Raw genomic sequence first — 27990 nt, 5'->3', positions numbered from 1 at the left:
AAAAAAAAATACAGAGTCCAGTCCCTGGAATCCTGTCTTAAATTGGATTCCCTTACGTAGGGCGAATGGTAAGTCTACTTTTTCCTCAGCACACTCTACAGCTCTTTTTGCAGTAAACTGTCATGTATCCCGGATTTCTTCTGCATTCACCTCTCCCTGCCCACGTTGCACACATGACATGGCGATTTTTGCAGCTGCTGCCACCTACAAATGCAAACATGATTCTTGTTACGTTTCAGCAAGAGCAGCTCGAAAGCTGGAACCCCCATTATTTCGCCCTCACTCTAACTTTCGCACCATGCAATAACTCGAGCGGAAACGCCTGCTACGCAGGCTAAAAGAGCATTGACAATCTGACAAAATATTTAATGGGTACGGTCAAGCAATCACAAAAATAGGGTCATATATATGAGGCAAAAATAAGACGCGCCTTACAAAAGACCGCGTCCTTATAAGATTAAAACTATCCCCTATATATTTTGACTGAAATAGTACGCGACCTAGGCCCCTTCTACACGAATCCGAATATTTTTGAAACTGCACAGTTTTTTTTACACGAGTAGCCCGCGGATGAATGAGCGTATTCACTTGTTATTCACTTGACGGAAGGCCAATTTATGCACAAAGTATGCGGTTTCAAAAATATTCCTGGAAGGGAAGAAGTCAAGATGCGTGCGGAATCAGAAAGACAGACTTCCCTGGTAAGGGGATAAAGGATGTGAAATGGGGGAGGCTAAGATACACACCCATTTGTTTGCAGGAAGCTTACATTGCAAAAAACTGCACAAAGACGTAGAGATGTCCTAATATGCAAGTATGCATTTGGTGGAGCGTCATTCTTTTGCTGGTTTGCACGTGACAACACGGCGGCCACAGTGGTGGTTAAGAACAAAAGCATTTCTCTTCCCTTCGAAGTAAACTCTATTTTCACGTAAATTCTTCGAGAAAAAAATTATATTGCATTTATCCCGAACATGGCCGCCTTGTCACGTGCTTGCAATCCAATAATGGAGCGGTAAGATTGGTTTAAGAACAAATTATTAAGCTTTGATCACATCCCTAACACAATTAGATTTGTCTTCGACATTTCTGTTGCTAGCAGCGAGTTCTATCTAGGCTGTGACTTTTCAGTTGGAGACTAACACAATTAGCTTGGGAAAATAAATCACTGTCCGGCAAATACTGGCAATTCATGAGAATTTTGTTTAACTGAAGAGGCTGACGTATCATAGGAATTTTCCTAAACAGTATGCTAGAATGATGAATTCAAAATCCACGACTGCCTGTTGCACCACTGAGCTACAACCAAGTGGCCGCCAACAAGCAACAGAAAGATGAAGAATTAGTCACTCACGTATCATTTTCTTTCAGTTTTCACCACTTACAGTTGTTGCAGCTTTTCTTGCAATTGAGTAACATATAGCCAGAGTTCCTCTGGCATTCTCCTATTCGTGCCCAGTAAGAACATGATCGGTGGTTATCTCTGCAGTTAACTAACAGTAGCAAAGGAAAAAGATCAAGATTAGGTACGATTTATATGCGACCTTACTTCTTTACTGCTGAGATAGCAAATACCTTAATCGTACTTTTTTTATTCTCGGTTTCTTCACTTCACCATTAAATTCCTAAGCTTTTGGTGTTGAGGGTGAGAAAATTCCATCGATTCCTATTAACGTTTGCAGTGGTAGGTATGTCTCTGACCAGCACAAGCAACTTAACACAGTGAACATCTTACACACAAAAGGGAAGAGTGACAGCATTTATCTCTTCTCTCAGTTAACATAAAACGTTTTCGAGTGAATTTAAAGATAATATAAATACTCGACTATCGTAAAAGAGGACACAGATCAACGAGTTTTGCTTCTCCAGGTTACGTATAACTCAATCAAGAAGTTTATTATTCGATTTATACTTAATTAATTCGTGCTTTGCAAACAAATATAGCGGCAACTCGAAACAATTTTAACATATACACCAGCTGTTTGACTGCACTGCTCACCTTTATGACCCTTTTTGAATACATCGTTTAATATTTTCTAAACAAAAAATCCTAATGATCCGGATTTTTAATCTGATATTAGATTTAAGTAAAGAAACACCCCCAAAGTGTCTGGTTTTTAAATTTCCTGCACGGAGCTATATATCGTGGATCTGTAGAACTGAGCATGTACCATTAACGCGGATTAATAAGCCTCTTCCTACATCATCCATTTAATTAGCTCGATTGATTAAACCTTCTAAGCTCACCGGGTGGTCTTTGGGTTTGAGGCTTTGGCGTCCGAGGAGTACTTGGATGGGGCGTGGTATTAGGAGGAGGAGGGGTGTTTGGAGGGGGTGGGGTATTGGGAGGTGGAGGGGTATTGGGAGGTGGAGGGGTATTCGGAGGTGGAGGGGTATTCGGAGGTGGTGGGGTGTTTGGAGGGGGCGTGGTATTGGGGGGTGGAGGGGTATTTGGAGGGGGTGGGGTATTGGGAGGTGTTGGCTTTGTTCCCACTGGACGCTTGGTTTTGAAATCCATTAAGATTCCATTACCATCTGTCAACAGAAAGGAAAAAATAACAAATTATTTTATATACGTTTGTCGACATATTCATATTCAGAGAACAAGATCAAGCTGAAACGTGAAAAATCGAAACTTTCGACGAATCGTCTAACATAAAAATAACATACTGAGAGCATCCTTGCTATTTATAAATCGATGAGACTCCATAGAATCAAGCGCGCAGTCTTATAATGGATCAAATATTGTTTGTTGAACTAGAGAGGAAAATTCTTCTGAGGTCCTTTTACAGCGAAATCCATTGTATCGCGCTACGCGTTTTTTTCTAACTTCGAAGGGACTTTGGGTTTTTCTGTTCCGTCAATCATTTTGGTGAAGGCGGGATTAATGCAAATCACTAGACTGCTCAAAAATAGCGAAGGAAATCGCGATGGCGGGTGGATTTTTTGTCGAAGGAAGGAGGCGGACGTTGCTTTATTCTCGCAAGTGACAAGAATGAGAAAGATCAGAAAAATCTGCGAAGCAAACTTAACTAGTCGATTATTATTGCCCGAAACAGGACGATCACAAAGCAACAAACCTTGAAACAGGAAACAAACAAAACGGATCGAAACCCACCAATCTCGAATCACAAACCATGAGCTTTTCAACTCCGCTAAGATGATTGACGGAACAGAAAAACCCGAAATTTGCAAAACAGATAGCGCGATACAACGAATTTCGCTGTCAGTAATAGCAAGTTTAAAAAAGAGACGAGATATACTTACTACTGTCACAGTTCATTTTAAAGTTGTGAGGCTTTAAACCTGAAGACATAGAACAATATGAAGGAGTTATATGTGCAGGGCTCAAAATAACGGCCGGACAACTGGCAATGTCCGGCCTGATCCTGGACTTGACCGGTCAAACTCTCGTCTTGCCGGTCATTTTTGGATAGTAACATTTTATATTATTCTCCATATAGTGATGTGACCATCTAAAAAAAAAAAAGAAACGGAAAGCGAGTACCTAGCCTACGTCGCAGAAGAAATCTTATCCCGGTTAGTAACGTCTGCGAAACAGCGCTGCACTCTTTGTTTTGGTCCCCAACGAACCCAACGAATTACCGGAGGTGCGTTTCCATTTTAACCTTATTGGCCAATCGAACAATGACTTGTTTAAGAGGCTAATCCTGGATCGCCCTCAAATTCTGGCCCACAGCTGGGGACCCAGAACAGACACATGTAGGCTAGCCTCGTATTAAGTCAGAGAGAGAGAGAGAGAGAAAGAGAAAAAAAAAAAATAAAGAAAAGCAAGCAAACAAAAAGATTTAAAAAAAGACTGACGTACCGGCCCTCGCGTCACATCGCTTCAGAAATTTGTTTTGGCAGGGGAATATTTCCTTTAAGAATCCATACAGAACAGGATCGTATGACTTCAATTCTGATCTAGTATTGACGTGGTTGTGAATGCCATTCGGCGGGTTCTGTTCGTCGTTGCAGTTGAAGTAACTCTGAGCTCCTTCAGCAAGATACTCTCGGTCAGTTGACATGGCGTATGTATTCCTCCATCGATAGCCAGTTCTTTTAAGGTAGTTGTATCGCTGGCGCAACCTCCCATCGAAGTTTGGAATTGCGTAGACGACACCAAGGTTGTGGAGTCCGTGGACAAATTCGTGAAGAAAGATGTCTTCCCTTGGGTACCGATCTTGACCATTTTTGTAGCAAAGGATATTTTCTTCTCCACCTGAAATTAAGAGAAACGTGGTGTACTTTTAATTCCTCGGAGAAGCCGCTGAGCCACAGCAGTGTATGTCGAAATTACCAGAAAATTTTCGGCCGGAAGCCAAATGATAAGATCAAAATGTAAAAGAATAGGGTAGTGCGTTATTTTAGCCCTCTCATCAGTCTATTTGGTTTTGTTAACTTAGACTTTCTCTGGACCTTAAAACTACAATCTTAACGCCACATGCCCAAAACAGCTCGGGTATTTGCTCAAGGAAATTAAAAAGACAATACTTGCGCCATCCTAATTTACCTTATCCTAAAATGCAATTGGTTGTATTATTTTGTTCAATGGATTATGATTCTTTCCATTCAATAGCACAACATTTTGCGCTTTCAATCCTCGAGCGAATGATGGAGACTTGAAAGGTGATGAAATCTAGGGGGTGCGACCATTCGCACTATTTGTTTTTCAGGATTCTAGGGCATGAAATTTAGAATTTTTGTTGACTTTTGATTTTAGTCACCATTAAAAATGAAAGGGTTGATAAGAAAGGCATAGCCTTTACTCACATGTAGAGATAGGATGTGTAACAGTAGCTCCTAGACCCCTCGCTCTCTGGTTCCACCAGCTTTGGAGCCAGGAATGTTCTGGAATACTCGTAACACCCTCGGTGACTGCGATCACGCCTGCTCGTCCACGACGTTGATAAAACGAGCGGCGAATATCCCGGCGATCTGCGAACAGGAACACTACCACGTAACAAGCTCTACGGAGAGCGGCATCTGTGGCTCTTTGGGAACTAATCACAGGGATACCGTATGCGTGAAGATACTTCCTGTAAAATCCGCTCAGGCGGTATCCATTCCTTATATGTGATGGTACATTCGTCACTTTTTCACACTCCCATGTGGTCAGTGGTTCACTTTGAAGAACGTTCTGTGATTGACCTGAAAATAGCGATTTACCGACTCTTGAAAACGCAATAAATAATGAATTATTAAGAAATCCATAAGTGCTGGGACAGCCAGTGGATTTGACCCTCGCAAAATCTCAGGTGTTCCGAGAGAATTAGTGCTGGCTGGGAACCTCTATTTTTAACTGCTTTTGGAAAGAAAATTTCTTATGGGACGAACTGTACAAAAATATTGATCGCGCATCCCCCAGCCATTGCTGAGACAAGATCGAATCTAAAGATCCAAGGGAAATCTAAGTTAAAAGATTGATTATTTTCAAGTTTTCGTTGTTTTTTTTTTGTTTTTTGTTTTCTCTCTCTTATTTATTTATTATCTTTTAGCTGGCAAACTGTAGGCTGTTTTTTTTTTTTGGATGATGCTGGGAGTGAGGAAAAAACCATTTTTCCGGCTTCCCATAAAACCAACTTAAAGTGGCTTTCAGGAACATAGTTTATGCTTTATTATGGTTATTAAACCTTTTTTATCTTCAAATATCCTCGTTGGGTGTCTCTGACACTCAACTCACTCGAGTGTGAATCTTTGTCCACCATTTTGAATTTTCTGACGCAGCAGCCCGGCCCCTTTTATCTTGCGCCCATGATCTGCCCCAGGGGGAAGGTTTTACTCTTTTTTTTTACAGGAAATTCATAACTTGCCTACTAAAACATTGTGAAATATGGAAGAAAGGCCAATTTAAGCACTAAAAGCTGCTCCAATATCTCAGAATTAATTCAGAATAATTCAGAATGCAAAAAGTTGCCCGAAACGAAAAACTTTGCTCGAATTACAAGACGTTGCCAAAAAGTTACCGAGCAACTTTTGGAAAGCCCTAGGAGAGGTTGTGTACAGCCATTGGAGCAGGGAAAGGACAGATTCAACTTGTAAATGATTCGGGGCTCTAAAAATCAACATTCCCTTAAATATCAAAGAAGGTAAAAGGCCAACCTCGTTTCCAAGTTCTGTCCTACTCGTCCCTACTTGTTAGAAAGGCCAGTGCCAACAAACTGACTATGGCTACTAACCATCTTTGTATGCCACCCCAACTCCCTCCCCGCCTCCCAATGACCCCTGCAGTACCATATCACAAGTTAAACAATTTAGTCCTTTTTGGTTAGTTAGTTTTCCAATTTGTCGCTATGAAAACGTGTACTTCTTCGAAGAATTCAATGTTCATCCCCCCGCCCGCCCCTGTCACCGCTCTCACCACTCTAGTCTCGGGGGTGCTCCCATATGAAAAAGGCGGGAATGCTTGTCGGAAAGTTTGCCTTAAACCACTAAAGGAGACCAATCTGGGCGTGGCCCAACCCTTTTTTAACCCCTAAAAGAGACTATTTTTAACTTTCATTTCATGAATCGAGTAAATTAATAAAACGAACTGAAAAAATCTATATATTTAATATTTCTTCGCGCGCAACCCTAAAAGAGACTTTCACTGCTAAATACGTATAATGGCGTTTTGCTCAGAACATCCTAAGTGACACCAAAATCCGAAATTTACACCCCTAAGGGAGACGACTAGCATCCCTGCTCCTTTCATATGGGAGTTCCCCGGGGCTCTAGTGCGCTTGCAGGAAAACACGCTCCCTGCGGTTTTATTTTTCCGCGCTCGCTTAGCCTGTGTCAGGCTCTCAGATAGTCTAGTAGGGACGTATTAAAACGAGCGAAGCGAACATAAGACGTGCGCGACATGGGGAAGGGGGTGATGGTAGCGAGAGCTCCCTCACGTTTTTTCACGTTTCTTTTAATTGAACGACTTTTCACCACTACCCTGGAGCCTGGAACGGGCTAGAGCTCGCTTGACGAGGATGAAGAACTCTCGAGGTGGAAAAATTGATAGAAGGTCTGGAAAGACAGTGTTACTTTATTTGTTTTATGAAACAGCTAGGATAAGAATAGTTTTCTATTCCATTGTCGCTTTTGGGACGAAGCGCAGAATACAGTGGAACCTCGATATAACGAACCTCTATACAACGAAGTCCTCGGGTATAACGAACGATTTTCTTCACCTCGTTATAGCGAGGAAAATTTGCCAGTCCCTTGGGCCTGCTTTATATCGAGGTTCCACTGTATAAGCTAAAACCTAAACATCTAGGCTGTCTAGGGGAAAAAAGTAGCTGATTTTATCCAAACACAAATTCACTAAACTGATTTCTTATATACTTCTTGTTAAAGCATTTTCCCTTAGTTAAACTCGCATAACCTTTTCTATCGAAAATGTATTGCCGAGTGACACACTGAATGTTAATTTTTGTTAGTCACCCTTGCGTCATTTTAAAAAGAATACCTACCGGGTTCAAAAGCAAATTTTTCAGCTTCTAATATGGTATATTGCTCAAAGTTTGCTGGAGTAGCAGGATCTGCAATTTAAACAAATAATATCAGGAGATTTATTACCCGAGTGTCGGCAGTCGGTAAATATTTATCACCGTTGTATTCTTACGGCTCCGGGGCTGACTTATTCGACGCTTTACCCTTTTTTCCTTAAAAAAAAACAAACTACTACTCTGCGAGCTAGGAAGATCGAAGGACCTCTGCTCGCAGGGTAACAATCTACAATTAGCTCCGCAAAAACTAGCCCGAGCCACAGGCGAAAAATAGACTAAACTTCAGGTTAGGGGGTTAGGCTTAGTACAACATGGTGCCTTCTTGTGACAAAATTACAGCCTCATGCGGTTGAAACTGCTACATGGATTTATATAGGAAAGCAGCCCTGTTCTACATCCGCTGTACAGGTACCGAGCTGGCTCCAGGTAACGCTCTGGAAAATAATTATATTTATATTTAACTGCTATTTCATTTTCAGCCATAAACTCCACGTTCCAAGTCTAAGGAAAGCGAGCACGAAATAGTAATATGAACGTGCTATCTGGGCTGTCTGGACAGCCAAACCAAATTCGTTCTTACCTGTACCATGGGAGCCTTGCCAAACACAGCACAGCAACAAAATCCCAAGAAAAGAACTCATTACTGTTACGGCAACTTATTCTTTAGCCCTTTCAATGCAACTGGATGGCAATTTCAATTCAAGGCAGCAGTAGCACTCAATTTATTTTCTTCGCAAGGCTGTGGCTTCCCACGCTCTGACGCGTTAAGTTGTCATTTAACACGACTTGAAAAAGCACAGTGAGAGCATAGCCAGACATTTGACGGAAATGCGAACAATGGCCAAAATTACGTATTTTGTTACGCCTGTCTTGATGATCGATACAACAAACGCTACATACGTATACAACTGATAACTCAGCCATTTTGCTGCCTTGTATGTCACCCTATATTTACTTCCGTTCGTAGTTTTTCCAACTCTTTTACCTTGTATGGGGAGTTTAGGAGTTACACAGACAAAAACGTGGGAAGATGATTTTGGTTCGTGGTTAGGTAAGGTTGAATTGCGAAAGTAATTTGATGAAGAATGACCCTGCCCTCCAGCATGACTACGCGCCAGTCATTGATCTTCATTCTCTACCAGTCTAGCTCCATTTATTATATTGCTTGACATCACAATTCAACAATTAATATATTATAGCAAACCTGATAGTATCAATAAATACAATTAACAAGGATTTTTATTCAAGAGAAGATAGAATTATTCATTAACGCTACTATATGACGTTACAAATTTCTGGTCCCTGCCGTGACTCAGACATTAAACCTGGCCAGTGTAAGAGTTTAGTATGGGAAAGTCACGTTCGGCAACAAATTTTCGTTGTCTTTGACGATGTTTATCGTTAAAGGAAACAAAATCCAGCTTGGTTTCGATAATAAATATCCTGAAAATAATCAACGCGCACCAAGAAAGTGTTAAACGTAGAAAAAACCGTACAGATGAGTGGTTTTATTTCTTATGCTGCGTCATAATGCTGTAGGTAAAATTATGTTAAAATGTGTGGAGAGCAGGGCTTCATAGCTGTACGTGAAACGGTGCATTTGGTTAAATTTATAGACAAAGGTTGCTTATGTTACGTTTCGAGTGCTTATGTTACACTACTTAATACTACAGGATATAAACTACTAAGTATTCGTCCCGGATTCATATGGTCTACCTGGAAGCACAACAACAGAACAAACTTATACAGTTTCCGGTTTGTGCTAATATTGGTGTGGTTTTCACCTTAGATATTCTGCCACAGGCTTGCGAGAAGCACATCCAAACTCGATTTTCTCTTTAGCAATTTCGGTTTTGGACTATTACACAGCCAATAATGTTATGTCATGTTTCAGTCCATAGCGGTGCTTTCTGCCTAAGACACAGAGCTAGGGATCCGATTTCAGTAGCCTTCTTTGATCGAGTCGCTTTATTTTCTGATTTTAACCATTTGTTTGAGTTACTGGACTAGGTGTTGCTCCCAATAGCAGTAGTGCCTTTTATATTTTGAAATTATGCTCAAAAAACATTTTAAAAACGGTCACTGCGAATTTAATGAACAATTTTCATGTCGGAAACGTATGTTTCCCATACAAAGCCTTGGAGTAAAATGCAAAGTTTGTCTGAGTCACGCGGGGGGGTCTAAGTTGACAAAACCTATTTTTAGTAATAGTAGAAAGCGCTAAGTAGATCTTGAGCAACCCGTCCCCCGTCGTCTCTACTTGGGTCGCACGTGGAAAACGTAACTCAGAAAGAAGCGTGACCTAGGGGAGAGCGAGGAATGATGGGAAGGAGGAAACCCAGCCCATAGCTTCAAAACGAGACTGAGAGTGTATTTCAATCCATTTTTTCACGACCTTCACAATAAGCTCCGATCGATAAGGCGAATTATTTTCGAAAGGAGACTGTTACCCTAGCTATGAGCCCTATAAATCGATTAGTTTGCAATATTGCCAGTTGTGTTTAATTTTAATAAGCTCCGCATTTACATGTATGGAAGTGAATTTGGGAGGCCGGTGGGGAAGCGCGACAACTTTCGCAGGTTAAAAAAAAAGCCTGTAAGCATGAAAGTTCTTGCGAGACAGCTGATATTGGGCCAGCAGGTTTCTTCTGGTCTTACCACCTCCAATTATCGTATCAGTATCTAACTGCCCCGATCGACTCCCGTAAGAAAATAAGTCAAAAAAGAAGAAGAAGAAGAAGAAGAAGAAGAAGAAGAAGAAGAAGAAGAAGAAGAAGAAGAAGAAGAAGAAGAAGAAGAAGAAGAAGAACAGTACCCATTCTTTTAGTGAACACCAGCGCACCAGGAAATTTACCCGTAGGTTTTCTTTACCGAGGGCAGTGCAAAATTTACTTTCTCAGCTTTTCGCAAACATTTCGTGCCCGACACGGAAGGTGGCTCGTTCTTTATCTGTTGGCCAATCTTCTATCTGTCGGCCAATGAATTGACGAGTTTGGGGGTTAAAAAGGGAGTGTAAGGGTGTACCTGCCTCTTAAAAAACACAGTTTTGTTCTTGATCACGAAAATGGCTAAGAGATCGTGGATCTACGAGTGTTTGCCATCACCGGCAATGATAACTCCAGAGCAGCATCTCCAGTTTAGTGCAGCCCCCATTCTTGGTAAGAATGCCATTCTATTTAGTACAAACATTAACCACAAAGGACTGCAAAGGACCGCAAACGAATATACCGGAGAACGTAGACTCTGCAAGACACCAACACGACACCGAAAGAACTCAAAACAGAGCGGGATTGTAGCCATAGACAGCTGTTTCGCCCTCTTTGGGGCTCGTCAGTATGGTGTAACAACCAGAAAAAGCTCTAGTGAAAAATATCCGCGCACTCTGATTTAAGCTCTGACCCAGAACTCTCAACACCCACAGAATCACGCAATACCACGTGTCTTCTGGGGGGCAAGAGTCCAAGTGTCAAGTTGATGTCTCGAAGAGAAAATAAAGAATTGGCCAAAACCAACCTATAAATGCTATAACACATGGACAAAACCATGCAAAAATTACGGCATATCGGATCTATAAAAGATCTATGGCCCCAGAATACATAAAGTACATTCTATTTAGCCAGCGTGGCCACACGTGCATGAATTTTCTCTCAACGACCAAAAAAAATAACGGCTGCTCGTAGTTTACTGCGCAGGCTACATTCTATTTTATTCAATGCATTGGATCATTGAATCAAGCAATCAATCATTGGGCATAACTGTGTCTCCCGGAATTAGGAACAGCAAGTGGTAACGTTTGCGCATGCGTCAGGCTTGCTGGGAAGTACTTGTTGACGAGAAATCGTAATGGTGGAGCGGTCAGTGTAAAACGCAGAGTGCGGAATGGGGACTGTAGCTGCGGACAAGGGGTAAAATGAAGACTGGGTGTAAAATGCAGACTGCAGACTAAAGGTAAAACGCTGGCTGGGGGTAAAATGCAGAAAGAATCACAATAGGGGGAAAATAAGAGAAATGTCAAGCAGAATATAGTGTGGAAGTCGGTTTTTCCCCGGAACCCAGAGACTTCGTTACCCACGTTACCCTTGTCCAGCGAAACGGGGAACGAGACTGACTATATAAACAGACTAGCATTTAGAATTTTTTTCACCGCGTTTTATTCAAATCTCAAGCGTCTGATGTTTTGTGCTCGGTCAGATTTTACGTGATGAAGAGATTTCTTCCCAGAGTATCCAGTATTTTAGTAGAGGCGTTTTGCAGCTGTTACACCGAATGATCTACGACTTGTTAGCCTTGAGACCAATCTCGCATATTACACGAAGACTTTGTCTTTTCTGCACCCTACAAAGATAGAACAAATAGCTAAGACGATGTTAATTTTTAAAACAGGCGCCACTTTTCTTTGCTGCGTTCGCTGCGATCTAATACCACCACAAACTTCTGTCCAGCGGCTCGCGCATACTCGCAACGTTACCAGTTGCTGTTGGAATGAGGTATATGATAAATGCTAACTATTACTTGTAGACGAGAATGAAACAGAGGAAGCCTCCATTCTTGGTAAGAATGCCATTCTATTTAGCTTGCATGGCCGCGCGCGTCCTCGAATTTTCTGTCGCGCACTTTGTTGTCTTTGTCGAGAGAGAATTTCAAAATGGGTATGTATTTTATTAACCTGAGTCGAAAATATTTCCATTCAACCTTTTTTCGGGTTAAGAGTGTACAGTACAAGTTAACAACACCCCCCCCCCCCCCCCCCCAAAAAAAGATACTTATATATAATATATAAAAAAATAACATTCAAGGCAACAGCTTTCCAAAAAAAAGACGACCCCCTATATCATTCCTCACATATTTTTCAAACATATGCTTCATATTTGAATATTTCGAAATGGTACCGCGACGCCTCCACGAAAAGTTGGGCTCGCTAAATACCGCGTCACGTAAAAGCCTGAAAATACAAGAAAATCAAATTTTCCCCCTGGAATCCACACTTGAACAGTTGCTTTCGGGATTAATTCTTCTACTTCGCAATTCTCGTGTTGCTTTGTTTTCGTTGTTCGTTACATTACCCCTTTCACTAAAACTCTGCATTTCTTTTTTCACCGTTACAGAACGCTGTTTCAACTGCCAAAGCATTGTTTGACTGTCGCCGGTTACCGACGTGTACCCCCTGTTCTTCTTGACCCCGTGTTAGTTTCAAGTGCCAGCTACGCAGGCTAGTGTCACCTTACCTCGTCTTTTTTCGTCTACGAAATTTTGACGCGTCGCTTAGCACTTTTTATCAGTATAAAAAAAGAATAGCGATCTGATCCCCATAGTGTAGCCTGACACAGACGTATTTCAAGTCGTCGCTTCTCTCCAGACACAACGATCGGAAATACGTCTGTGTCCGCAGGCTACCCATGGTGTTGCCCAATATATAATACATCATTTTCTCGATTTCACCGGTTCACATCCGTCACTTATCAGATTACTGTAGTTCAAGGCAACGAAACGTTAACAGGACACTGAGTTGCACAATTTTTAGCATCATAGTGCAGTTGTAAGTCAATGCAAGTCCTCCACTGCTTACTAAAGTATTCCTTTAGCCGGTGCTTTAGCTGGTTCTCAGTTCGCTTACTATGTTCTTTATTTTGTTGCTAACAGGAAGAAAACCATCTTTAGATGGAGCTCAGCCAATTTTCGAGCTTAGCTGGTTGGGTGGAAGGGTGCGATAAGTGCTAATCAGAGAATAGTATACACACTGTATACATGTAATTGGAGTTGTGATCCATAATTCACAGACTGAATTCAGTTCTTATTCTACAAACGATTATTTCGATTCTCGGAGTACAGTCGTCCTGGAGTCGTAGAATTGTAAATTTGAAAAAATCGGATGAATGTTCCAATCGGAAACTTATTACTACAACCATTTGGGTAAAATCGGACAATAGCACACTACAGTTGTAGAATGGGAAAAATCGGGAGAATCGTACAATCCGAGAATAATTACTACTAACAGCTATTCGGGTAAAATCGGACAACAGCAGACTACAATTGTAGAATAGTGGAATCGAAAAAATCGTAAATGAGATAATTGTCTTTAATACAAATTTTCGCAGAATCGTAAAATTGGAGGAAATCTGTCACGGTGTTGCAAAATCGGAGAATGGTAAATCAGAAAATAGTATAACCAACTTAAGGGTAGCACTTGTCGCACAGCTTTCTTTATTGAACCCATTTCGTGTAAAATTTAGAGTACTTATCGCATAATACAAAGAATAGTCTATGAGTTAGCCTCCAACCAAGCTCTCTTATTTGGGCGAACGAAGAAGCCGCGCGAGAACGCGCGAGCGAGCGGTGAAGCCGCGAGAGGCTCTTGAGCGTCTTCTTTTCACGATATCCCCCAAATGGAGAGCTTGCTCGCAGGCTATCTGTCAGTCTGAAAAGCGTGCAAATTGTCAACTGAACATCAGTCTTTGAATGACCAAATGCTTGCGAATGAAGGAGAATATTATGCATTTTTTTTCAAACAGGTAATTGATATAATTCTGACTTATTTTCTTTCTTACGGCACGGTCTACAAAAACAACGAAAATTTAACACGTCCTAATTTTGCAAAAAAAAAAAAAGTAATTGCATGTCTTTGAATAATCCTGTTTATATAAACCCACTATGAATGAATATGCAAATCGTCTGTGAATATGACATTGAAAATTAAGATCTTTAGCACCTATTACCTCAAAACGCCAGTCTTCACTAATCCTTGTCGTTGTCGGATATCTTAAATAACTAACCTCTTAGTATCGAGCTGTTATCGACCTGACAGTTTTAAGTGTATGATTATATGCAAATGAGTTGAGTCTCTTGGGCTAGAAGGACCTTAACCGCTTTCTATCAACGGATATAAAATATTTCATTATGAAGATCGAGGGCGCTGTAGCCTTAGTAACCGGTGGAGCGTCTGGTATCGGAAAAGCGGTCTGTGAAAAACTTTTGAACGGAAGAGCAAAGGTTAGTTATGTTATCCGTTTTTTTTTTTAGGGACAAAACCTAGCTTGCAATCACGAATTTAGCTCAGAATGATATCTTAAAAAAATATTGTATTAAATCTTAACGTTTAGGGACTTCAGACGATGTGGAGTTGTTATTTTCATTTAAGCAGAATTCATACTGACTTGGTCGCTTTCAATATACGATTGACTAAATATAAATCATGATCGTTCGTAAAGCTCGAATTGTAAATCTCTTTGAAAACTTGATGGGCGCTCTATTTATTCACCATCAAAAGCTTACTAGACTGATTCGACAAAAGTAAAAACAGCAAAGGCGTATTAAGCTTTTTTTTATTAGGCTGTGATGGTTGTGATAATATTCATGTAAAGGTACTTAAAGACACGAAAATCGCTTTTGAAGGTTTGGAAATTTGGTAAGGAAACACCAAAGCTAACGCTGGTCGTACGTTATCATCTGTCTCTTTGGTTACACTTTATTGTATAAATTTACAGAACAATGTACTAATTGAAAACTCACTCAACGAAATACTGAGTTTTTCCCTGAAGAAAACACGATTTAATTATTATATGACTGAGACGGTATAACGACAGAAAAGATTGCAACAAAAATAGAAACTCAATGGAACACAGGCTTATTTTCTGAGTTTAAAAATTCGTTAGTTACAAAAGAATTTGTCTTCACCTTGTTACGATCCATTGGGTTTTAATAGCTTGCATACAACAGATATACGCAAAACAAACATATCTTTTTTGTTTGGCCCCCCCAGTTATTCAGGTTGAAAAAAGGACCAAAATAGTCATTTTCTGCTATATTGCAGATAATATATTTTGTCCCTGTATGATTTTGATGAGAGGGACGCTGCAAACATTTATTTTCAATGGAAAGAAAGACACTCAGAGGACAGTGCAACCATGAATTTATACTGACTCCCTTCTTTCGCTCCTGGCTAAACATCGCTTTATTTCAAATTTCGAGTTTTGTGATTAGCTAGAGGACAATTAGCAAGCCCTTAATTAAAATGAATTCACGGCACCTAATTTCAAGAAGATTACTGTAACTGCTTGATGCTTATTGGCTGATGAACTGACCTTCTTCTCAAATGTTTGTTCAAAACATAGCTTATAACATCTTTTGTGTCAGCTATAGACACAGAACTGACAAAGTCTTATTTCATTTACTGATTATTTTTGTCAGTTATTATTCTTATTTTTCCAGAGCTTGTTGGCTCAATTTGATTTCCAATGAAATCCTTTAATCAAGGCACCTGAAAATTTCTCGGGGGACTTAAAGGGGAGGGCTGTTGGGGCAGCGGGAGAATGATTTGGAAAAATTGTTCTTCTGCAACTTCAGCGTCTATGTCGTGGCTCAATTTGAAAGAAAGGAAAAATAGAAGCCAAGCATAAAATTGAACTACGGCATGCATTACACTAAAGTTCTCGCCGCGGTACTTCCCCTTCTCAAAAGGAGTGTGAGGATTAACATGATGAAGAAAAAGATCTGTTTCAGACCATAGTGAAGTAACTTAATAATAATAATAATAATAATAATAATAATAATAATAATAATAATAACAATAACAATAACAATAACAATAACAATAACAATAACAATAACAATAACAATAACAATAACAATAACAATAACAATAACAATAACAATAACAATAATAATAATAAGAAGAAGAAGAAGAAGGAGAAGAAGAAGAAGAAGAATACAATTTATTTAAAGAGGGTAGCACGGAATAGTTACAGAATCTAGTAAACTTGTGGCCCTCTATAACCTACCTAAATAGTAAGGGTGATATTAGCAAGTCTTTTATAGAGCTTGTATATGTCTCTGTGAAGATTATTTTTGTATTTCTGTAAGTAGGTTAGTCTGCTATATCCAAATTGTGATTACTGGTTGATCCAGCGCGAAATTACTTCGTTTTGACTTGATTTTTTTAAAGGTTTATTTTCTTGACAAAAACAAGGCGACTGGAGAAGAAACACAGAGAAGTTTTAACAATCAACACGGAGAAGGACAAGCTAAGTTTATATGCTGTGATGTAACATCAAAGGATCAACTAGAAGGTTATTTTAATTTATACATATATTTGGTTGTGAATAAGAGCTTGGTTGAGTACATTGATTAAATTCATACCGGGGATCTAAAGAATAATTATGACTAAATGACCGAGTAACTGACTTACTGACTTAATAACTAACTGACTGATTCGTTGTCTTGCGTACTGGTTTGGTAGTTAGTTTGCACTGAACTGATTGGCTGAATAACAAACTGAGTCGCTGTCAGGCTGGCTAGCTGAGGCGGTGAAAGACTAACTGAATGGCTTGCTAGCTGGCTAACTAGAGCTAACTAGTTAACAGGGAGAATCCATGGCTGACTATTGACTGATTGAACGGTTGATTGGCTGTTAAGAATAGGCTAAGAATTCTCTAAAGTGAGTGAATGTGACCGTTGATAATGAACACAACCTTTCACTATTTGGTGAAAATAAACTCAATGTTCCATTACCGCGCACAAACTATTACAAAAACAGCTTCAGCTATAGTGGCGCCATTCTCTGGAACAGTCTTCCTTGTAACTTAAGGGAAGCAGAGTCCCTTGGGCAATTTAAACGATTACTCAAAGAACTGTAAGGCACGGCATTCGTGGAAAGCAGCTTTTTTATTTAAATATTTTTATTATATTAGTATTAGGCATTTTTAAAGCTGACGAATTTTGTACCGTGGATAAATAAAGATTATCTATCTATCTATCTATCTATCTATCTATCTATCTATCTATCTATCTATCTATCTATCTATCTATCTATCTATCTATCTATCTATCTATCTACCATTTTTAGTTGCGTTTAAAGCCACGGTCAAAGAATATGGGCGACTAGACATTGTAGTAAACAATGCAGCGATAATGGACGAGAAAGACTGGGAGAAGACTCTCAACGTTAACCTGGTAAGTTAACCAATCTGGGGCCCGTTTCTCGAAAGGCCTGGTAACTTTTCGGGTCCGAAGGCAAATTTTGAAATCAAAACCTGTTGAATAGTAGGGCTTTTCCTAGCTCACAAACCGGTCATTCTTACTTCTGAATTTCATTGGTCATTCTTACTTCGTGGACTTTTGAATTTCACTGTATCATTTTCAAATTATTGAAACTTTGTGCAAACACGCAAACATAAAGCAGCTTTTCAGGCCCGAAACGTTATCGGGACCTTCGAGAAACGGGCGCCAGAACTCGAAATAAATACTTACTGGAACGAACTATTAATAGGCCATTTGTACGATGACGTCAAATTGCTACTAAGACCAAAATCCTTCAGGTTTTTGCTTCCTTGTGCAAATTAAGGCTTTTGTTATTTAATCCTCTCTGGAACTACCAAATTGCAATATGAGAGGAAAACTGACGAAAAGGGTTCTGGTCAGAGTTTTTTTAGTAAAATGACGCCATCTCGCAATTGGTCCATTGAGCAAGATACCATGTTTTAAATGGGGATGTGACAACATAATTATTATATATTATTTTTTCTCTTAGAATGCGGTGATACGAGGTACATTTCTTGGTATAGAGCTCATGAAGAATGGGGTAATCATTAACCTTTCTTCTACAGGAGGTAAGCTTATGAAATAAATAAAAATAGATGAAATTAATTATAAAAGATAGATAAATATATAGAAGATATAGGGGATTAAGTAAAACAGGGAGTTCAGTGAGCATTCGGGGTATTTCATTCTAGGGAATGTTAGGGAAAGATCATCACCTGTTACTGTCGTTTATTTGACGAAAACGTTACTGAGATTCATCTTTAACTGTCATGTAATTACTCACCAAATCAACAAGACTTTCAAGCAGCTGGGCCTATAAATGACAGTCTATAGCAAAATTAAGCCGGTATCAAAAAATGGTTAGCAATGAGACACTTTTGCACCGTTCTTTTATTTTATTGTTATTATAAATAGTTTAGTCAACGTTGAACAACAGTTTGGCTAAAAAACCTGTTGGTTTCAAACTGTTCCAGTCCAGGAGTGCTTCCTTTCTTAACTTGTAAACGACTCAATAATTTCAACTACCTCTTTTCTTACCACGGACTTGTTTTACCGATTAAATTGAATTTCTCTGCCTCTGGGAGCTTTTCAGCCACCTTTGCCGTTCACCGACCTTTCTTTTTATTCAACGCAAACTAAAAAAAGGCTAAAAGTGAGACGGTTGGGGCGGAGTCCCACGTAGAGAGTCTGCTAATAGGGACTTAAAGATCCAACGACGCGACGGCAACGAGAACGTCTCTTAAAAAGTGAATTTGCGTTCCTTCAGTCTTTATAGCGATTATTCCTACCCACTTACTTTGTCAAATGTAGGCTACTCTCGTAATAATAATAATTATATAATTACAATAATAATAATAATAATAATAAGAGGAAGAAGAAGAAGAAGAAGAAGAAGAAAAAAGAAGAAAAAGAGGAAATATAATACTAGGGGAATTTGAAAGTGTTGGGTTTTGAGAGGGGATGCAAAGTGCCTAAAGAACAATCTCCGCCAACAAAGGGCGAGAACCAAAGGTTTAAACAAAAGAATTATTACCAGCTTAACAATCGCATACGTCCTCTAATTCTCTCCCTTACTATTTCCCCATTATTTGTCTCTCAATCCAGAGTTCTAGTCTGTAATCAGGTTCTTTTATTTATTCTATTGATTTATAGAGCTTTTAGGAAGGCATGATCACAGGCTACGGACTCTGGTGTTTATCCTCACTAAAGGACTGCTTAACGCATAGAATTTCTGTCTGAAATGTAGTCATAAATAAAAATGCTATATCACAAATCGAGATGATAGCGCTCCTCTCTATGGTACCACACCTACTGATGATTTTTTTCTTGTTGTCGTTTTACAGGGATTCACCCGGTCTCTTTTTGCCCAGTTTACTGTGCTTCAAAGTTTGGTGTGATAGGTTTTACAAGGAGTATTGCTCCAGTAAGTATTCTCTTCTTCCAGAGCAGCAATTTTTTTTCACGAATACATTGATTGTGTGAGCTCGTTCGAGTTAGATAATTACAAGATGCAATTTTCGGTTGCCTTATAATTTTCGGAGTGTCTCAGTGGGGTTAACCGTCAGCCTTCAAACGGCGTATAATCAGACCAGAACGCAATTTTTTCCTGTAAGCGAGTGTTCAGTGATAAATTTTCTCCCGAACGAGGCTAAAATATTGATTATCACAGACGTCAAACTTTACTTGAACTTAACTCACTACGTTCGGTTCGTCTCATGAAACGTTCGACGTTTGGCCTAGGCATAACTTAAACAAGGGAGTATTATAGGGATAAACATTAAGCTGGTGACTGATCTATGAAAACAGGCCGCATTTGTTCAATGAACAATATGGTCCTGGCCTCGAGGTTCTGCACGTCTCACCGTTTGGATATACATCAAGTTCTTTGTTTCGTCCATTTTCCTAAGTTCTTAAGCTTGTCCTGGCATTTGGTATGTTCCTGGAGTTCATGATCGTCCGGGTGAGCGTAGTCACGGTCCTGAATACGACTGTGGTTGACAGTGACTGACATTTCGACAACCTGTGCGGTAGTAGAATTGTCGGTTGTCCACTCATTCAGGACTAGGCTCGAACGATCATGCGGCTCCACCTAGTTATGAAACGACTCCTGGGTTCAAACTTTTCCCAATCATAACTTTTCTGCCTACAGTCAGCGTTCAAGAAGAAAGGAATAAGAGTAAACTGTGTGTGTCCGGGAAGCACGGACACTGATATCTACAAGGCCATGGAGAAATTGGAGCTGACAAAGGAACAACAAGAACTCGCAACCAACACGCCTAAACAAAGGTTAGGCGGCTTCTGCGCTTGCACTGGCCATTTTTCATTAGTACGCTACTATCACAAATAATATGACTCTGATAATCAACGCAGGGTTCTGTGGAGGGTAAAAACCAAAACCGAAACTAACTTTTTTTATATAGAGTATCACTTAACAGATTCAAGAGAATGCGAACGCACCCATACCACAGGTCCTGTCTAAAGAGCGACTTCACATGCATGTGATGCTTACTGAGTCAGTTGGATGCGGTAAAACATGGTACTGAGAACTATCAAAAGGCTCTTGTCAAAAGTTAATACAAAACGTCTAACTTTGAAAATTCTCGCTATCATGCGAAAGCCGAATTGAATACAGTCATGATCAAATCCTGTTAAAAAGGACACTGAGGGGGCCATAGAAAGTGTCCGTATTACGCGGGTTGCATTTAGTGAAAACGTAGGGGCTTTCTTTCCCAAGGGACGAAGAAAACTGTCAGTAATAATGAGGTGTCCATATTAAGCAGGTTTCCATAAAGCGGGGATTGACTGTAATTGTTTTATTGTGCATGCATGACACACGGGACCTTACGTTAACCACGAATCAAACAGGAAACTAACACTTATATTGGGACATCAAATTGCTCACGGTATTTTAAAACATTCAAGCTTCCGATAACTTTTCGGCACGCTTAAAGAGTTTCCAGACCAATCTTACAGACATTTGCTTTCAGAAACCTAGACGTGAAAGCACTATACGTCAAGTACGTCTTGAAAGGTGTTTTAAGTAGCGAATTGTTTTTTTCTTCACCTGTTGGCATCTTGTTTAGTGGCATCGTACATGTACAAAAAACTGTTATTAGTGAAATGACGTCACTTTCAATGTACAAAACTATCGTTCATAACAACTAGGGTATCTAAAAGATAGTAATGGTGCGGCACATTCTGTTAATACTGGCATTAGTTAGGCAGTGAGACTTAAAAGAATCGAAAATGACATTGAATGTCCTATTTACATGTTGGAAAGTAATAATTACCATCAGTCTATAGAAAGAACTCGTGGGAACGTTGTTTAGAAAATGATCATTACGACAAGTGGTTATCGACCCTGGTTTTCCCACAGTAAATTGTAGGAAATGATAGAAATTCAGATTGTTTATCCATATATTTAATATACGGTGTACTATCTTTTCACTGGAAACACGATACTTTTCTTGCTGTTTATTACACTTTATTAAATAACAGTTATTTAGGTATATATTTATAGAAAATAACAACAGAAAAAAAAAACGGGAAAAAAAAGAAAGAAGGAAAAAAAGAGTTGCGTAGGACTCGAACCAGGCACCGACTACACCTAACCGCTACACCACTGAGGCTGGTTACGTAATCATGGGGAAAAGTCTTTGCTTTAACGCCTTTTGGATGCACCTTCCACCGGCACGATGATCCAGCTGCATTAACTGCGCTATTAGCAGCAAAGAAAACAATGCAAACGCATATTCCATGGCAATGAATGAATGGAAGAACATAATTATGCTTTACAAACTTTACAAAACGACGATACACGTTCTCGTCTGCAAAGTAGGACGCAAAGCATATATATGTTTTGTTATCTCGATTTCCGCTGCAGTGTTATTTTGAAGCTAATGGTCAAAATCACATCCATTTTTGGCTCATGCAGGTTCTTAAGAATAGTATGGCTTGACATTTTCTCACTGCGTGTCTTAAATTTGTTAAGACCTCTAACCGTGCTGTAGAAAATTTGCCACAAAGAAAACTCTGAGTCAGGGCAGCGAACGGTGTACGCTCTTCGTCGTGTTTTCATTTGAGTTGTCCCTGTCGCAATGCATTCTGATAAAAAGTAGCGCAGTGCACTCTGGTTAAATGCAATGCTTTCTGGTAAAAAAATGTGGTTAAATGCGATGCATTGTGGTAAAAAGTGATGAATTCGAGAATTCGTCGCCCCTTATATATATATATTTCCCTTAAATCCTGATTATGTTGCTGCTCGCTCCCTACGGTCGCTCCGCTGCAATGACGTCACTTCTACATTTATCAGAAGTATGTCTGTACACTTGACGTAACTACGTGCCATTGAGAATTAGTAGTGATTCTGTAACCAGTCGCAATTGAGATAGCGAGAGATTTGTATAATAATATTTTTTGAACTATACTGATATGTCGGTCTAGAAACGCGTCATACATATATTAAGGTTTTGTTACTCGTTGTGAGCCCACTCGCTTGTTTGCTTTAGACCAGAGGCCGTAGCTCAGTGCATCGTGGATTTAATCAAAGACGAAACGGACGTGGGACAGGTGGTTAGAGTGACGTATGACGAAGGTGTTGAATTCCTCAACTACAATGACGTGAGTGTTAACTTTATTCTTACAACTCCATTTCTTAATCCCATAAAGAGAAAAATAAGTTTGGATACGTTAGAAGACCGCGGCCATGACGAACTTAGACTATTTTTGATGAAAGCTGTTCACGCCTTACAAACAACTAAGTTTGTCAATACCTTGAAGATAGTTTCGAAGCCCGTTTCAATTTTAAAGCTTTTATTACCCAATTCAGACTAGGCTTATTGTTTTGCTTCCTGCCACCGCGGTGGGAGGCGGGGGTGGGGGAAGGGTAGGGGCTCCGACTTCCTGCTCTGTAACTTTAAAACCCCTCATCCTACGGCCAGCAAAATTATGCACAATAAGGTACTCACCATTTCCTCCAACTTCTGGAGATAACTTGGTTGACACAATATAATGACGTGACGCAACTTGGCGTCATTTTGAACTTATTGGCAGAATTCAAATTTCCCTCAAAGTAGACATAAAGGGAAAAATACTTAAATAGCAAGGTCTCTGATAAAATCAAGGAAGTTGGCTAATTAACACATAGATGATATTATGATGATGTCATGACGTCATTTATTACTAAAAAAACTGGAAGCATCCACCATATTGGATCTGCCATTTTGAATTATTTAAATCTATTCCATTTTACTTAAAACTCGTATAAATTGAGGTATTTTTAACAGAATACTTAATCTGAGTATAAAAGAATGCTTAGAAAGCAAAAAATCAGCAAAATATGAAATTCCGAGAGAAATGAACACTGTTGAAATCAAACTCAGTATCTGCCATTTGGTCATAATAAACTCATGTTTTTTTTTTTCTCTCTCAAACTAGTCATTAAAAAGCCTGGATTCCATTACTACATATATTACAATAACTTTGATAAAATAATGTTAAATTAAGTGTAATATAATAATTCAATCAGTAAAAATAGAAATTAAGCGTCACGACGACTTTAAAATGTTCCCAAATAAATGTTAGGAAAAGTCACCAAGTTTGGTGGCCCTAGCTTGAAAGGTTTTGAAGTTATTCAACTCTTCAGCCGGGGGGGGGGGGAGGGGGGCAAAAGCCCCCCGGTCTGAATAGGGTTAAAGTTAATACTGATGCATATCCGGTGGTATCCGGAATAATCAAGGTAGAGGTAAGCGTGCCTGATAATACTTAACACATAACAAGAAAGACCTTGATTTTTCCGGATATCACAAAAACCAAATGTAATAATTGTTTATTAAACAGCGATTTGAAGAAAATCGCACGGAACACAGTCGGACGTTGTTCTTGGACATCATACATTACGCGCGCAACATACAGATAAGTCATTTGTCAGGTAGCGGATAACTAACTAATCTCTAGGCTGCACGGATTTCCAAAATTAACTGTAAACTCTCAGTTAATAAGAAGACTGATAGTGGGTACAATGTATAATAATTGGCTTTACTTGTTTCTTTTAGATTGTTATATGATGAGTGGGACTCATTCCCAAGACATGTTATCGACTCCGAAACTATCACATCATTTTTATCGGAGGAGTCACAGGAGAGGATCGTCAACGTAAACGATTTACTGAAACCCAATGAATTGAGAACTCGGATATCATATGTAATTTCGACCCTAAAACCTGATGGATAATATTCCATGACATTGGTGGCTAACTCCCAGAGTTGTAGTTAACGTTAGACTTTTTCATATCTAAGTGAACGAGGAATTTGTCAAAAAAAAAATCAAAGTCCTAGTGAGACGCGTACGTTAGGCAGCCTTCAGCCGTAAAAATATACCATTAGTTGTAAGCTTAATTTTTATTTTTTTAGTTAGACAATGTACATGCATTTGCGAAGGATGACACGATCTGCAAGGACTTTTATGCCGGGTTGTCATAAGGTAAAACAATGTTTACACGCCAAGACCAGGATTGTTTACCTTGAAACTGACTTAGCTCGAGTTCTGCTTCCTTGAACCCGGCATATTGTCCAGTTTCATCAGGAAACTCGTGTCGAATGGCTTTCACAACCCACCATGTAAACTGGCGATAAGCTGCTAAGCGCCAAGTTCTAGGAAAATTGAAAAAGAACAAGAAGCTTAAATAGAAAATACTTCATACAGTACAGAGTATATGCTTGCTGGTACGATCCTTCGGGCCAAAAACAACAACAACAACAACAAAAAAACGAAAGTAACAACTCACCTGTTCTCAATGAGATCCAGCAAGGGATTACAGCGTATGTTGTGAACTGCCACCAGAGCAGTATTTAACACGTCAGTATCAAGGCAAACAATCCTGAATTGGCGTGCTCCGTAATACATTCAACTCCTAACAGACAAAAACAAATAATAATCCTTTTGACCGCGATGTCCTTCTCAGTATTCTTAGTGTATACATCGATGGAAAAGAAGCAACCTAAAAGAAAAACAAACCTGATTCACCGAACTTTTGATTCAGTTCCGCCAGTTCTTGGCAACAAAAATACTCTTCATCCGTTGCCATTGCCTCGCACTCTTCACAAGAGCACCATTCGGTGCTGCCGATTCTTCCTCTCGCATCTCGTTGATTTGTATCACCTGACCCACTTTCTTCCTCCAGATCGATTGGTTTTGGCCAGGAGGATACGTGGGTTCAAACTGAAATGGTTGAACTCCGCTCGTTACGCTAAATCGATATTTTTTACTCAAACAGATGCTGCGAGGAGATCTGAAGGTTGATGCTATAAGTACGTGCTACTGTGCGATTGCGAGCCTTCCCCATACCTTACGTCATAACATGCCGCTGACAGTTAAGATGAGCCCACGATGATCGGGCCCAAAAGGCGCGAAAACCAAGACTTCAAACCGATTTTTTGAGCAAAAAATAATAAACCGACCAGAAGAAAGAGCAAAACTCAATTTTTTACACCTACAGCCACCTAAAAAAAAAAAATACAAAAATGGAAGGATTTTTTACTTCAGTTCTCCTTTAACCAAAGATTTTTATGGCCACAGTTTGTCCTTTAGAGCATTTAGAGCAGGGGCAGTTCCATGATTTTTCTTAGGAGGAGGTGCACGATTAAGGAATGGCGTAACTGACTGGTGACGTAAACAAATTTTAAAAGCAAACACAAAGAAGAAGGCTTTGGCGGGCTTTTGACTAGGCAATAACATAATGTAAACTGCTGAGAATACACATCATACATATCTCCACATTTTGCAGAATACCAGTTGTATTAGAAAGCCGCAGGTCATCTCAGGGGGGTCGGGGATGCGCACCCCCTGCACCCTCCCCCTAGATCCGCCCCTGTAGAGAGTGTCTAGATCGCTAGTAAGGTCTTTGTACGTGTTTTGGATCAATTGAGGGTTCTGGGTAGTTGACCACCTACCCCTCCCCCAAGTCACCGTGTCTTGTCTCGTGGATAGCAGTGATGGACCCATGGTGTTTCAGCCTTAATTTCTAATTTTTTCATCCCAGACTGGTCTTTTACAGGCTTACATACGGACGAAAAATATTAACATACAGTTAAGCCTTCCAATAAAGCATAGAGGCTTCTGAGGAAGACAACTCTTGGTTCAGTATAATAGCACTGGTGACATGTGCAAGGCCAAGCTAAAAAAATACAACAAAATCATAAAATGCTTAATTAAGGAGGCATTCCATCTTGTGGTGGTGGACTATCTGTAAGATCCAAGTGTAGCATTTTTTCTATTATTCGTTTTTGCGTAATTTGTTTTTCCTTTGCATACGCTAATTAGTTTATACTTCTTTTCGTCCTTTTGTTTAGTTTATTTGCGTAAATTTAGGTGTTTATTCCTTTCTGTCAGTTTTCGCCCCTCGTTAGCGTTTCTTTACTGTTTTATCTTCATTAGAGCCTTTCTAAGTTTCTATAGTTTTATTTTCCGGATGTTCTAGCGTATTTTTCATATCGTAGTTTTTCAGTACAGTTTGTGCAGTTCACTTTGGTCCGCGCTAAGCGCAATTCTGTTTAGTTTCTTGCAAGTCTCTTAGCATTATTCGCAGTCCGCTTCACAGCTGCGCCAGTTTTCCCTGGCCGAAACAATTTTCAACCCGTGCCGTTTGTATCCACAGTCTTTGTACCACGCATTTTATTTCAAGTATGAAGCACATCGGTTACAATAAATCTTCATTCGAATTTGGTTTGTGGTGTTGTTATTAAAGGCCAAGAGACTAATTTTACGCTTATTGCAGTTTCACTATCTGGTAGTTGTCTTCTAATTAGTCACTTCATATTTTGAGTTTTAATGACCCCAAATCCAATATTTTTTAATTTTCCAAAATTTTAAACATCCCATTTTTTCATTGAATGAAATCTTGGCCAGATATTCAAGAAAAAGGGAGGAAATAAACGAAAAACAAGGCTTTTAACCAGACTGCCCCCTTGAGACCTCGGAAACAATCTTAGCCCTCTTAGCGCCTATTTACCGACCGAAGTGACAGATTTCCCTACCCTTTCATATTTTTCAACAAGTGAAATCTCTAACCTTTCATACGCCTGAAGCTTTAAAAAGGTACCCTTTTCGGGCGACACCTCCCCGTCTAGTCCATCTAGTCCATTACACCCGGCGAAAGCCTTAAGATACAGAGCGATAATGGTGACTGCAGTGATAACTGATAACCACTTGGCTGCTCTCTGGCCCACGCTGTATTTAACAAGCCCACTGCAGTGCCGGATCCGGGGGAGGGGGGAGGGGCGGGGATGCCGGTGATCCATCCATCCATCCATCCATCCATCCATCCATCCATCCATCCATACATACATACACACATACATACATACATGTTTTATTTATTTAGAGTCTTATACAATGGTCATCTGGGCATCCATACCCTTAGAAAGGGTAGGGGGTGGTCTCCAAAAAACTTTATTCGGCCCTTCGGGCCTCAGTTTGGTCTAAAAATAGGGGGGATCCAGGCCCCCCGGGCCCCTCCCCTGGATCCGCCACTGCACTGAGAGCATATCCCCGTTACGTTACACGCACCGTTGCGGCAATGTTTGCTAAGTTATCAACCCTGATAAATCCAATCGTTTCCTTCTTCTGGTCCCTGGGGATACCCCCTGTAAAGGTATAAACGGGGAGGCTCCACCCGAAAGGGGTGCCCGGTTTTCGGGCTTCAAGTATATGAAAGGGTACTCTGGGCTTTCAAAAGTTGAAGTATATGAAAGGGTAGGGAAATTTGTCCGAGTTTCAGCCTGTGAAATGGACCAAAGGGGTTAACAGGTGCATTTTGTAGCTGCAAAAAAGTCGAGAAAACGTTGTGTTTTTGTGGTTTATTCATATTTTAAAAACAGTATAGCTCAACAGTAATTAAAAGGGATGCAATTTTTTAACTAGGTATGTGAAATGGGTACCTATTCTGTCAAAAATTGGCATATAAAAGGGTAAAGGG

The 27990-nt window shown here is 39.8% G+C and overlaps 2 protein-coding genes across 2 annotated transcripts; one reads left to right on the top strand and one right to left on the bottom strand.

Moving 5' to 3' along the window:
* Nucleotides 1-48: 48 nt before the first annotated feature.
* LOC140925644 (uncharacterized) lies at nt 49-5711 on the bottom strand. Its single transcript, XM_073375557.1, has 7 exons — nt 5687-5711; nt 4777-5154; nt 3830-4225; nt 3268-3306; nt 2248-2535; nt 1386-1493; nt 49-204 (listed from the first exon to the last, which is right to left on the bottom strand). Exons 1-7 carry the CDS (start codon nt 5709-5711, stop codon nt 86-88), a joined length of 1353 nt encoding a protein of 450 aa, XP_073231658.1. The 3' UTR covers nt 49-85.
* An 8633-nt stretch (nt 5712-14344) lies between these two features.
* LOC140927755 (15-hydroxyprostaglandin dehydrogenase [NAD(+)]-like) lies at nt 14345-24124 on the top strand. Its single transcript, XM_073377437.1, has 8 exons — nt 14345-14471; nt 16423-16546; nt 17323-17429; nt 18007-18085; nt 19361-19440; nt 20167-20303; nt 22526-22637; nt 24071-24124. Exons 1-8 carry the CDS (start codon nt 14379-14381, stop codon nt 24080-24082), a joined length of 744 nt encoding a protein of 247 aa, XP_073233538.1. The 5' UTR covers nt 14345-14378; the 3' UTR covers nt 24083-24124.
* Nucleotides 24125-27990: the final 3866 nt, after the last annotated feature.

This window comes from Porites lutea, chromosome 2, assembly GCF_958299795.1.
Source record: "Porites lutea chromosome 2, jaPorLute2.1, whole genome shotgun sequence".
Classification (NCBI taxonomy): domain Eukaryota; kingdom Metazoa; phylum Cnidaria; class Anthozoa; order Scleractinia; family Poritidae; genus Porites; species Porites lutea.
Note: the sequence above shows the minus strand (reverse complement) of the source record. Positions and strands in the feature narration are given on the sequence as shown.